Source organism: Antrostomus carolinensis, unplaced genomic scaffold (assembly GCF_000700745.2).
Source record: "Antrostomus carolinensis isolate BGI_N321 unplaced genomic scaffold, ASM70074v2 scaffold2107, whole genome shotgun sequence".
Taxonomy (NCBI): domain Eukaryota; kingdom Metazoa; phylum Chordata; class Aves; order Caprimulgiformes; family Caprimulgidae; genus Antrostomus; species Antrostomus carolinensis.
The window spans coordinates 21,237-33,245 of NW_010325119.1; the positions used below are offsets into that span (position 1 = coordinate 21,237).

Sequence of the window (12,009 nt, forward strand, 5' to 3'; positions counted from 1 at the left end):
GTATCTGGAGCTGACCTTGACTCACTGACTTGGCATGCAGGCTTAACATTGGACCTGCCTCATCGCTGTGGAGGGGATCTGGACTGTTAGGTGAACCTGGTTACTGGCACTGGACCTTGTCTGTTCACCTTGCTTGCGTGTGGTGGGAACTGCCCCCCCATCCAATGGCGAGCCATTGCCTCTGCCTGCTTCGTTATCATGCTCAGCTCCCAGCTTCTCATCCCTTGCAGAGCATCCTGCCCTTGCTGCTCCCTGACAGGTTCTTTGTGGAGCACTCATGTTCTGCTTGTCTACCTTTGGAATATTGACTTCACTTATTAATAAACAATGCCAAATTTAAATTTAATTCAGGTGGAACGCTCATTAGTCATGGTACCATACGGAACAGTCTAAATCCCAGTGTTAAATGATTTAAATCAGCTTGATTACAGCCTACTTGTGCCTGTACAGTGCTCTGAAGTGAATAAGAAATTGGTAGAGGACTTTTGCTTTACTCCAACAGGGAAGACTTTTCCAAAGCAAATGGTTGTTTGGGCCTACTGCAGCCTAGAAGCAAGGTGGATTCGGAAGATCTTCTTAGGAACTGGAATTCTGTTTCTAGCCAAAGCGTTGCCAATGGATATGCACCAGTGAGGGGGTTTCTCAATTGATTCAGATATTGTTCTTATAACCCTAGATAGCATATCAAGAACCTTTGCACATTCATGATGGGAGAAGAGAAAAAGGAGTTTAGAAATGTCCATTCTCTGTATCTGTGCAGTCATTGGACTTCTGCCATCATCATTAGAAGTGACAGTTAGTGCCATTTGTGATGAAGATTTCTGTGTGATGGCATTTGAACATAGACTGTTTACTTCTTTTAAGCTATTAAGCAATTGTCAGAAAGGTGACCTTCACATTCTGCATATATAAGTCAGACTTGAATAAACAACTTTCACAAAAGCATTGAATTTAAACCTACTGCTACTTCTTTTTTCCCAACCTCCTCCCACCCCCAAATAGGTGTATATAAATTGTCTTGAAACCACTTTAATTGATGTAGCTGATATTTTGACAAGGATTGCTGCTGTGGAAGATGGTCTTTCTCTTCTTCTTTATGGAGAAAATGAAAAAACTGCCAAAGAAGATAGGTAAGAGTGCATTAATGAATGACATTAGTGAGTACTTTAATGAATTACATTAGTCTTACAAGACTCATTTTCTCTTTCCATTTACCTGTAACATGTTATGTTTTATTTATGTGTGGAGTAAAATAGCTGATTATCAAGTAAAGTAGTAAGTGTTTGAGAGAATGTATTTGGAGACATTTATGTGTATAACCAGGTGAAATGGCAATTTAAAGAAATACTTTTAAGGGAGATTTCCATGGTTTACTTGTTTTTCTTATTTGTGTGAGAGCTTTCCTTTCTCTGAATGTAGTTCCATTATATTTGTAGTGCTGATTTTCAGACCAAAGGCCTCTCTTCCCTGTTTCTTGTTTGTTTGTTTTTAGAATAAATATTAAAAATCAACCTAATTTATTGAAAGAATAGGTTTATTGTAGCATTCACTTTTCAGTACATCTAGTAGAGGCAGATCTTGTATCAGAAGCTGACATTCATAATGCTGTGCTTAACTTAGAATCTGTGTGATCCTATGGATAGTATATTGCATATTTAGCAGATTCTAAAACTTGAAACAGGACAGTAAAGTTGGTACCAGCCTTTACAAATATCTAAGCTGCAGGTGATGACAGTGTATGGAATGCATGTCTCCTAAATGGAGGAATCTCAGAAGTTGCATGTGTTTTTAAGGAGGGTTGGAATTAAAATATAGTATTTTGGAGAAAGAGTTGTCCATTGCAAACCTAGAAAACTCCAGAAGGAGATCTCAGATAGGAAAAAGAAAGAACAAGGGCAAAATTTGCCTTGTAGTGATATCCTTAACACTGATTAAGCAGTAGCTAAAATGATTGTCTTGTTACTCTTCCCAGCGGGACTCCTATAAAACACACAGTCTGTGTAGTTCATGGCCATGTGGGCTGCATGGAACACAATGGATGCATTTTTGCTCTATGTAGACCTGTAGCCATAGTAAAATCACTTGCTGTACATTTATTTTCCTTTGACTAATGTTACAAGTTATAATATAGTTGGTCCCTCCATAATGGATCATAGTTTCTTTCCATAGTTTCTTTTCCCTTGGAAAAATTTAAATAAGCTTAGTCAGAGGATTTGTTTCAAGGCTTATTGATGGCTACAAACCAACATTTTAAAAGTGTTACTTTATTTCTAGTCCTACAGCTGTTCATGCAGTTGTTCAGTTTACAAGGAAACTTCTTCATGACGACATTTCTCTTTTATCTGGATCTGAGCTTTTGCCCGTCGTTAAAGGAGCTTTCATTTTTGTATGTCGTCAGATGTACAGAACTTGTGAAGGCCTACAGATGCTAATTCCTTATTGCTTGCATGAATCTATCGGAGAGGCCTGGAAAAAGGTAAATCTTGTTTTGGATTGGAAGACAGGAAAAAAAAAATCTTACTGTAAGAGGTTCAGCTTATATAATAGTTATTCTTTGCTTGTATTTTTCTTAGATTTCAGTCATGAGCTAATACTTGGAATTGTTCCAAAAAATGAAGTTCTACTTTTCAAATTTTCCTTCTGTATGTGAACTTAGCAGAAGCTTAGTTCGAGACTTTTGTGCTTTTAAGATTAAGCCAGGAATGCTGAAAGTAGACCTGTCATTCATTGTCCTTCATGCTAGAGGTCACTTGATGTCATGATAGCCAGTGTCCACCACCAGATCTTGTCTTCACTCTTGGTTTGGGATATTTTGAAAGGACAAACTCCTGAGATGTAGTCTTAGTAACTTTTAGGTTAAACTAGTTAGTTTTGGTGAGAGATAGGGAGATAAAAAAAACAAAAACTGAGATTCCAAATATTGGATTTAAATAGTTAGATGCCATTGAAATATTCTCAAGAGATCATAATGTGAAGTGCCAGGCAGGAGTTCTTCTCTTACCTGTGTAGGTGGATACCTTGTGAGGTGTACTTTTTGCATGAAAGAGTTTAGGTCCACCAGTTCTGTGTATTCTGCTTTCTGTTATAAATTTACTGAACAAAGTATGTGGGTCTCTGCTTTATTCACTAAACTTTTCTATTTTTATAGTTCTGCTAGCCATATGCAATGTGAAAATTTTATCTATTATAATAAAAATCTATCTATCTATTATAAAAATTTAGTTAATATGGAAAAATGACAGCAGATGCAGATGAAAAGAGCAGTTTTCAAAAAGTTCAGTGAAGTAAAATTCAAACAAACATTTGAATCGCTAAAGTAACATCTTCAGCATTTAGGTAAGAGTAGCATACAAAGCTTCAACTTTGCCTTCTAGCTAAACTGAAAACATATTTAAACTATAGGTATTAGAACTCTTAGTGGAAAATGAAAATTTAGCTATGTTGTTTCACTTCATACTGAAAAATTGAACCTTTTTTTTTTCCCCCCTTCAGTGACTGTAAAATATTTTCTCAGAGAAGGATCAGTCCAAGCTGGAAGAAAAAAATGGTTAAAGGGCTAAAGATTTTATTTTTTTTTTTTTTGGAGGCAGGGAAGTAGGAAAGAGATTGAATGCAACAGAAAGAGAATGGAGCAACTATTCTTCCTGTCAAATGCTCTGTGCTTTTATTATGATTAGAAATTTTAAAAATAGAACATGAATAAAAGAGAGATTTAAATCACCAGCTTGTGGGTGCTTCTCACTGCTTTTATATATGAATATTATAATGAAAGCATGCATCTAGATTGAAAATAATATATATTATTACTTACAATCATAATTATGTCACAATAAACTCTGTTTCTCATCAAAGAATGTTGGTTTTGAAACTTACATTCTTCCTTGCATTGAGAACTTTAGGGTTTTATAGAATTAAGGAGTGTAGTTCACTTGAATCATGCTGTAATTTACACAGCTCAACAATCTGTCTGTCTTTTGTGCTTTCCTATTGTATAACGAGTCAGTCTTGAACTAACCTGTTACTCTATTTAACATTTATCACAGGCAGGCTTTTGATGGACATTTTCAGTTATTTGCTCTAAAGCACTGCAGCATTTACACATGCACAAAAGACTTCTTTGCACATTAAAATCCTTTATTATGGTAGAGAACATAATTTAGACATTGTTTTGACATATAAAAGATAAGAAGTCTGAATGTGTTGAATAAAAAAAAAAACATTCAATGTTTAACTGACAAAATGCCATTTCTTCACATCATATTGGAGGTCAAATCGAGACTGAAGTAGAATCTGCATATTCAGGACTTCAGGCATTAACAAGTTAGTACAGGAAGTTCACATTTTCAACTGCCATCTTGATTTTTTTTTTAATTATTTTTTGTCATTGTTCAGTTTTAAAATATTTGCAGTTTATAAAATACTCTACCATATATAGTGTAGCAAAAATGGTGGACTTTGGTGGACTCTAGCCAAGCAGTAGTGACAGTTTTTTAATGGATACACTACTAATCTGTTTCCTTCTGTTTTATGTGTCTCCTGGAGTTTTAAGACTGATGGAGAAAATTTTTTTCTTGTCAGATTCTAGGATAGAATTTTTGCAGATGATAATAAAAGGGAAACTTAACAGATCCAGAACAACCTACTAGTTTAATAAGGGAATCTTTTGTGTATTTGTTAGATCACATTTATAAGAGAGCAAATTAATGACTGCTCACTTTCACTTGAATAGTGAAATTTGCTTTTTGTCCGTAGAAACATAAGTCATCTTAAATATACACTGGTTTTCACACCAGTTATTTTCGTATATTATTTACATTAGGAACTCCATCAAATATAAATATATATATATACTGATATAGATACACTTATAGTATTTTAAATAAAATAGAAATTGGCAATAGAAACATAAGTCATCTTAAATATACAGTGGTTTTCACACCAGTTATTTTCATATATCATTTAAATTAGGAACTCCATCAAATATAAATCTATATATACTGATATAGATACATTTATAGTATTTTAAATAAAATAGAAATTGGCATAATTGCTTAATATATTTGGTATTGAGCTATTGATTTCAGAAGCTATTATTTCCATTACCTGTCACAGAAGTGGAGTGAAGAGTTGCTTTCAGTTTTTTGGGTTTTTTTAATGCCAATTTTTGCTTTGGCAGTCTCCAGTTAAAAAGTAAAAAGTTTTTTATTCTAAGAATTGTAATAGTTTTTTTTTAATGCCAGTTTTTGCTTTGGCAGTCTCCAGTTAAAAAGTTTTTTATTCTAAGAATTGTAATAGCAATTTAAAAAATGTAGTAGCTCTAAAATTGTTTATATCCAAGGAAGAAATAAAAAAATAAACTTTTCTGGAATAAAAAATGTAGTGGAATAGTGTATTCTGTGCCAAAGGCTAGACAATAACCTGATTGCTATTTTTTTTTTAAATATATAATGAGAGAATGAGAAAGATCTGGAGTTTAAAAATGGTGAAAGTAAACAGTAAGGAGGAATTTATTTATTTTTTTATTTCACAGACCATTTTACTTTCAGAAAGAGTACCCACTCCTGTAACTGGTGCAGACTCGACTTCATCAATAAGCCTAGAGTCAAAAAACATGTAAGTTGATGCTTAATTTATGCAAATGCACAAGTATGAACACACACTGCTACTTTATTCACAAATGAGACATCTTATAACCCTGTGCCTTTTTGCCAAAAGCATAGCGGTAGGTAGAGGGAGTGAAGTCATCCTGGCATAGGTCTCAGTAGAGTTACAAATTGTTCTTGACCTTTCAGGACTTTCTCGGCTTACAGACTTGTGTCTAATCTATGTAAAATTGACTTATAGTCAATTCTCTCTGACTACAGAAATTGGTTTGAGGAAAATGTGAATTAGAAAGCATAAAACAAAATATCTGTCAGAGTTTATCTTATGACTTTGATGTGGTGTTAATTTAAAATGCTGTTCAGCTGAATGGTATCTACACCTTCAAAATATTACGTCGCAAGATTGACGGCATTCTGGATGAAAGCCTGATACACATTACGTGAAAGGCACCCTTTTATACTAAAACTTAATGTCGCTTTATAGAAGTTTATATGCATTAAGGTGAGAAATATACAAATATTTTATGAGCCTTCAGGGTCATGTTGGTGTTCGCGCAGAACCTAGTTAATTAAGTAGATTCTTGTTTATACTTAACCATAGATTTCATGTAAAATTTGCAAAGATACCTGAATAGTTACTACACTAGCCTGTGGTGGTGGCATGTGAACTGGTTATAGCAATTCAAAGCCAGTGGTAAAAAAATCTAGGGATACAGAGCTCTTGACTGAGGAGGCTGTTACTAATCACTACTATTGACATAAGTTACAGTTTCCTCCTAGCATCTAGATTTTTCAGTTAACTGTGGAGCAAGACAAGCTGATATCTTTCTGTGTGAAATTTTTGCTTCTGAACATGACATGGCAGTGATTCTGCAGGAGAAGTGATTAAAGTTTGGGGTAATGGTTGGCTGCTACAAGAAAAGCTGAATGCTGCTTGCTGGTGATAGGAATCTAAAATGAGAAATGAGAACTAGAGATGAGAATCCAGTAAGCAAATGCTTTTAGGGAAGCAGAATCACTAGAATCTAGTGGTAACTGCAGGGATGGTACCTAGTCAAAGGTGATGTAATTTCTTTATTTTTCTTTTTACAGCATAGAATATTTTGTAGGGCAGAGGGATACCAACATACTTTATTCATGTAATTGCTATTTTTCCTAACGTGTGTAGAAAATATTTTCCATTTACTGCTGTTAGTATGTGAAGCAATATTGTATATATAGTACCTTATTTTCCTAATTCTGTATTAATTTATAGCCTTTATCTCCTCAAACGTGTTTTTATATTGGTGAGAAATTATGTGCCTGCTTGCCAATTTGTAACTGCCACATTAATACCTTAACAGACTTGTCTAGAGTTGGAAAGAAAGTCATAAGTAAATTTAAGGATGGCATAGGTCTTTTGGGTTCCCCATTACATTGTCTTTCTGTTCTGTGTTCCTACCTAACCTTGATTTTGCCAGGATGAGTTTGAATGACTAATGTAGAGTAAACATACAAAGTAAACATAGAGCCCAGTGAATGAAGTATTGTTGTTTTTCAAAGTTAAAAATTGTAGTTTTTTCTTTTTTCCCACGCTTTTTTACCTATCTTTTTTAATTATTATTTTGCTACTCTTGCAGTTTGTTATGGGAAGAGACTTTGTTAGATGCCTTGCTAAATTTTTCTGCCACACCCAAAGGACTATTTCTGCTTCATAGTACAGGTACCATGAATGACTGTGTGAACTTTATGGTCAGTAGTTTATCAAAAAAACTCCAGGTAAGCTTTATAGAGTCTGTACAATTTTTCTTTCTTTTAGTGATTATAATAAAATAAAGAAGAAAGAAAATAATAATAAAATAAATCCAAAAACCATTTAGTCACTTAATTTTTGCAAAAATGATTTTAAAATGTAGCTTATCGCCTTTGATATTGGTACCACACTGATTTAAGTTTGTTGGATATTGCTCATCTTCAGAATGTCATGCATATATTTAGTTTTTCTGACTTTTTACTGTAAAGTTTGAAATTCTAAGCAAAATATTTTTTCTCTCTTCTTCTAAGTGCGATTTTTTTCTAGACCACATTGGTAGGTGGTGTTGAAATGTAGATATGCTAGACAATACTTGAAATGTAACCAAAAATCAGATAATATGCATTTTAGGAGAAAAAACATAATGTTACAGAATCCTACTGAATGTGTGCAAAAAACATTAGAATACTAATGTTTTTTATTCTTTACTGATGTTGCATGTGTCAACCACAGTATTTTGCATTTAAATTTTGATAAGATACTTGATAAAGATGTTCAGTTTGGAATCTGACCTGGTAAGTCTGTAGAGGATAATATCTATGAACTGTTCAAGTCTAACCATACAGTGGATTAAATTCTCTAAACAAGTCAATATTTAAGAGATCATTTGACAGTTTCATGCCCTCTGAATAACTAACACTTGTGCTTTTATATTTATATTTATTATTTATGTATTTATAACAGACAAATGAATACGAGGAGTTTGGTAACAGAGTGATTGTTACACGAATGGCAACAACGCCAGTGGGTGCAGTAGCTCTACAGAGTTCAGGTAAATTGAAGAAAGATGTTCTTATGAATAGTTAGTTACATGCTGTAGTCCTGCATATTAGAAAAAGATGGTGAGGAAGATGTTAAAAAAGATCAATCAAGTGGAATAAGTACGCAGTATTAGCAAAGACTGCTTAAAGTCTGTTGATTTCTTCTTAGTGGAAATTTATTCTTTCCACCTTTTAGGTCATTCACTGATCTTGATGCAGGGTGGGGGTTTTTCTGTGGGTTGTTTTTTTGTTTGGTTGTTTTTTCTGTTTTGTTTTTTATGAAATTATGCAAAGTCTTTTACTTCATTGGTTTGGATTTCCGGAAGTTTCCTGTATGTGCATGAAGGCATTTATATCTATTAAAAAATAAGTTGCTAACAGTTTCCAAGTGCTTCTTATTGATTTACAGATCAGAATTAATAACTGTTGATTTATTTAATTTTTATGTACTTTTCTATGAGTACTGACCTCTCAAAGAGTGAGAAACTGCAAAGGCCTGAATGTCACAGGCTTTCTTATACAGTAGCAAGATGGGATCGAGGTTTTCTGAATTGACGATTCTTCTCATATGTCTTCTCATGTGTCATACCACAAAGTCTCTTCAGATTCATTCTCAAATAACTTCACTGTTGCCACCAGCAGTCTAGATAGTTGTTACGTTAAAACTGGAATCTTATCAATGAAGTAAAGCTACTGTCCTAAGTTGCTAAGGAAGTACATGAGGTACAAAAATTGCAAATGTTCTGTCTGAGTATCTAGAAGTGGCTGGTGTATAATTAAAATGACTTGACTGAAAGCCTTTCAGAATGGCAGGCAAATTCTACCAAAGGAACTGGTTGTTAGCTTCTTATTGTTTATGCCTCTGGAATCTTTCAGAAAGCAGAGAGCAGATCGGCTTGAGGAGTAACTCATCTATCCTGTTTAAGGCTCTCAGCCAAGTTGCTTCTTATGGCCCTTGACATCAAAGACAAGTGGTAGAGCAAAAATATTCAGCATTGATTTTCAACCTTGAGAGGAGGTTGTGTAATGTATATAAAGTTTGTGTTAAGCCTGTATGTTACATTTGGAGATTTCAGAGTTAGATGGCTATCCTTCCTTTTCTAACATTTAACAGTTTTAATTCAACTAGTAGTGCTTCTCTTAAAAAGATTTTTTTTTTTCATTCCTTAACTTTTCATTGTAGTATGTTTTCATTTATTAAAGAGTTAGAGAAAATCTGTATTTTTAAAACCACAGAGCTAATACTAACTAAACAGTTAACTTGTTAAAGAAAGTCAGCAGCTCATTTATATGGAAGATATATAAATATCGTTCTACTCTAGTATAATAATATTTGCAAACTGTTGCTGTGGATTTTAGGTTGAATATAAACAGACTGCTGTAGAAAGGTAGTTTGACTAAAGGGTTGAGAATAGCAGGGAGAGTAACCCTCAGGCCGTCTGTCTTGAGAAATTTTATTCCACAATGTAGAGAATTTTGAGAATCTAAGTTAGCATTTTGATGTAAAATGGTTTTTAATATGAAAATTGTTTTTCTGGTATTCTTGACATTCTTGTGATTAGAACAAATATTTTTTTTTTTTAGGTTTTATAAAGGCACTTGTAACTGAATTATGGGCTCTTTTGGAGTGTGGAAAAGATGATGTGAGGATAACCCAACCCAAATCTACTCCAGTTGACCCTATTGACCAAAGCTGTATGAAGGTGAGAAATTACTTGATGTTCTGTATTGACATGGAAGAAACAGTACTGTATTTCAGGTAGGATGATACATACCTTTCTGTAAATTTTTATTTCAACTATACCTGCTTCTTGACATATGGGGCAAAATCAGTGTAATACACTAGTCAAATGATGACTGAAAGAATTCTTGTGGTGCATGTCAGGTCACAATGCCAAGGATCCATTCAGGTCCATATAAAATAATAAATAATAATAATGACAAAAGTTAAAGTCTTAAAATACTGTCCATCAGTTCATGTCTCTGATTACTGTAGTAATATCAGGGAGAATTACATGTTTTGGATTATACTGTGTTTCTAGATTTTAGAATTATGTGATAATGCAAATATTATAATTTTGAAAATTGCTTGTACAATTTGATAGATAATACATATTTTGCAGACGTTACGGCGCTTTTAAATTATATAGACACCTGCTAGGTTTTGCGGTTTTATTTTGGGCAGCTCTGTTTATGCCAAGTTTAACCTGCAGAGAAGGATAAGAAAAAAACTTAAAGTAAATGGCAAATAACTGTTCAGGTTTATGTGGTTATACATAAATGATTACCATTCTCTTTTGTCCCTCTTTTTTTTTTTCTCTCTAGTCTTTTCTGTCTCTGGTAAACTTGCTCACTTACCCTGCAGTTTTTGAGCTCCTTAGTAAACAAGTTATACCAAATAAACCAGTGTATTCATTCCGTGAAGTACCTACAGATATTATTGTAAGTATAAATTTTATTTTGAAAGAAAAATGAATATTTCTGTGAAGACATTTTCCTGAGAAAATGTTACTGTAATAATAGAATAAGTTTTTTCTTCTTACTGAAAGATTTTGAAATTTTCTGCATTTTGTATTATATACAGCATGAGGGCAGTATATACACACATCACTTCATGTTAACCTAAATTTTCATTTTGAAATCCTAAGGTTGATATAAAATTTGCCTAATTCAAAGATCATCATTTGTGTTAGAAATGTGTTTTTCCATGGAAAAAAAAAGTTACATACATAAACATCTCTGTATGTGCATGCAGTTACATGCTGGAAAATGCTGCAAAATCTTTATACTTGTATTTTATTTAATATTGCTCTATCATGCTATCTGTGGATTTAAACAAAGATTAAAAACCCCCAACAAACCAAAACCTAAGATTTTCTTAATAGCACAGATTATTCACACACAAAAAGAAATCACTAATTTGGAAGTTACTGATTAAGGCATATTTCAGTCCTAAGAAAGATAGTATTACCATTTTGGCTTTAGTATTATTTTGTATTAGTTCATTCAGCTGCAGTTTATTAGGGTTGTTGTTTTTATTTTTCTCATCTGCAAAGCACAGGCAAATTTAATCTGTGACCTTGACTAACATTTAAAATCAGGGTTTTTTTTCTAATGAGCTACCACTTTGAATTGCTGCTGTGTTAAAGTGTTTGTTTAGCACAAGCTCTGGATTGGTGGTAGTTTAAGTTGTTTAAAAAGCATATATCATAATAGAGTATATTATGTTTGGAAGGGATTTTTATAGTGCTTTTTTGTAATGCTGGTTTGATGATTTCAGGGGAAAATGGGATGATAAATTTCACTTTTCCAATCCACTCAGTGTTGGTGTGTCCCCAATGGATAGTTCTGTTCAGTCATCAGGTTTTCTGAGGCACTGGGAGCAGGGGAGATAGTCGTATAGTGAAGGTGATTCATATTTGAGAGCTTTCAGGTTGGGGTAGATCTTAAATAGTGATTTTTGTAACTTTTGAAAGCTTTTGAGGCACAACAGTTTGATGGAATTCTCTAGGTTTCCAGAAACAGCAACAGTGATACAATTGTTCAAAGTTCCCTGAACAGTTACAGATGTTTTCGATGGGGTTTGTCTCGCTTAACTACTCTGCAACAGTGGGTTTTGTAAACCTAAACTAGACATCCAAGATTACCGAGTTAGTAGAAGAGAACTAGTCAGTTCATCTGACGTTAATATAATGACTCAGTCTAAGTACTTGGAAGACTTCTGTATAGCTTTGTTATAACCATGCTTTTGGGCGGTGACTTCAGAAGACTAAAGATAAAAAATTTGACCAGATGTAACTATGATTAGAAAGCAAGGTAAAAGCAGTTTTGGTGCCACTGGAAGATTTGATTA

At 33.6% G+C, this 12,009-nt stretch overlaps 1 protein-coding gene across 1 annotated transcript in view; it reads left to right on the forward strand.

Moving 5' to 3' along the window:
• The window catches only part of TBC1D32 (TBC1 domain family member 32), a gene marked incomplete at its 3' end in the record, with an annotated part of 45,936 nt that overhangs the window by 19,326 nt on the left and 14,601 nt on the right, over positions 1–12,009 (forward strand). Inside the window, exons 15-21 of the mRNA XM_010171091.1 lie at positions 1,003–1,130; positions 2,275–2,476; positions 5,531–5,613; positions 7,223–7,361; positions 8,080–8,167; positions 9,741–9,859; positions 10,482–10,598. Coding sequence (XP_010169393.1) covers positions 1,003–1,130; positions 2,275–2,476; positions 5,531–5,613; positions 7,223–7,361; positions 8,080–8,167; positions 9,741–9,859; positions 10,482–10,598 — 876 coding nt within the window. The remainder of the gene's footprint in view (positions 1–1,002; positions 1,131–2,274; positions 2,477–5,530; positions 5,614–7,222; positions 7,362–8,079; positions 8,168–9,740; positions 9,860–10,481; positions 10,599–12,009) is intronic.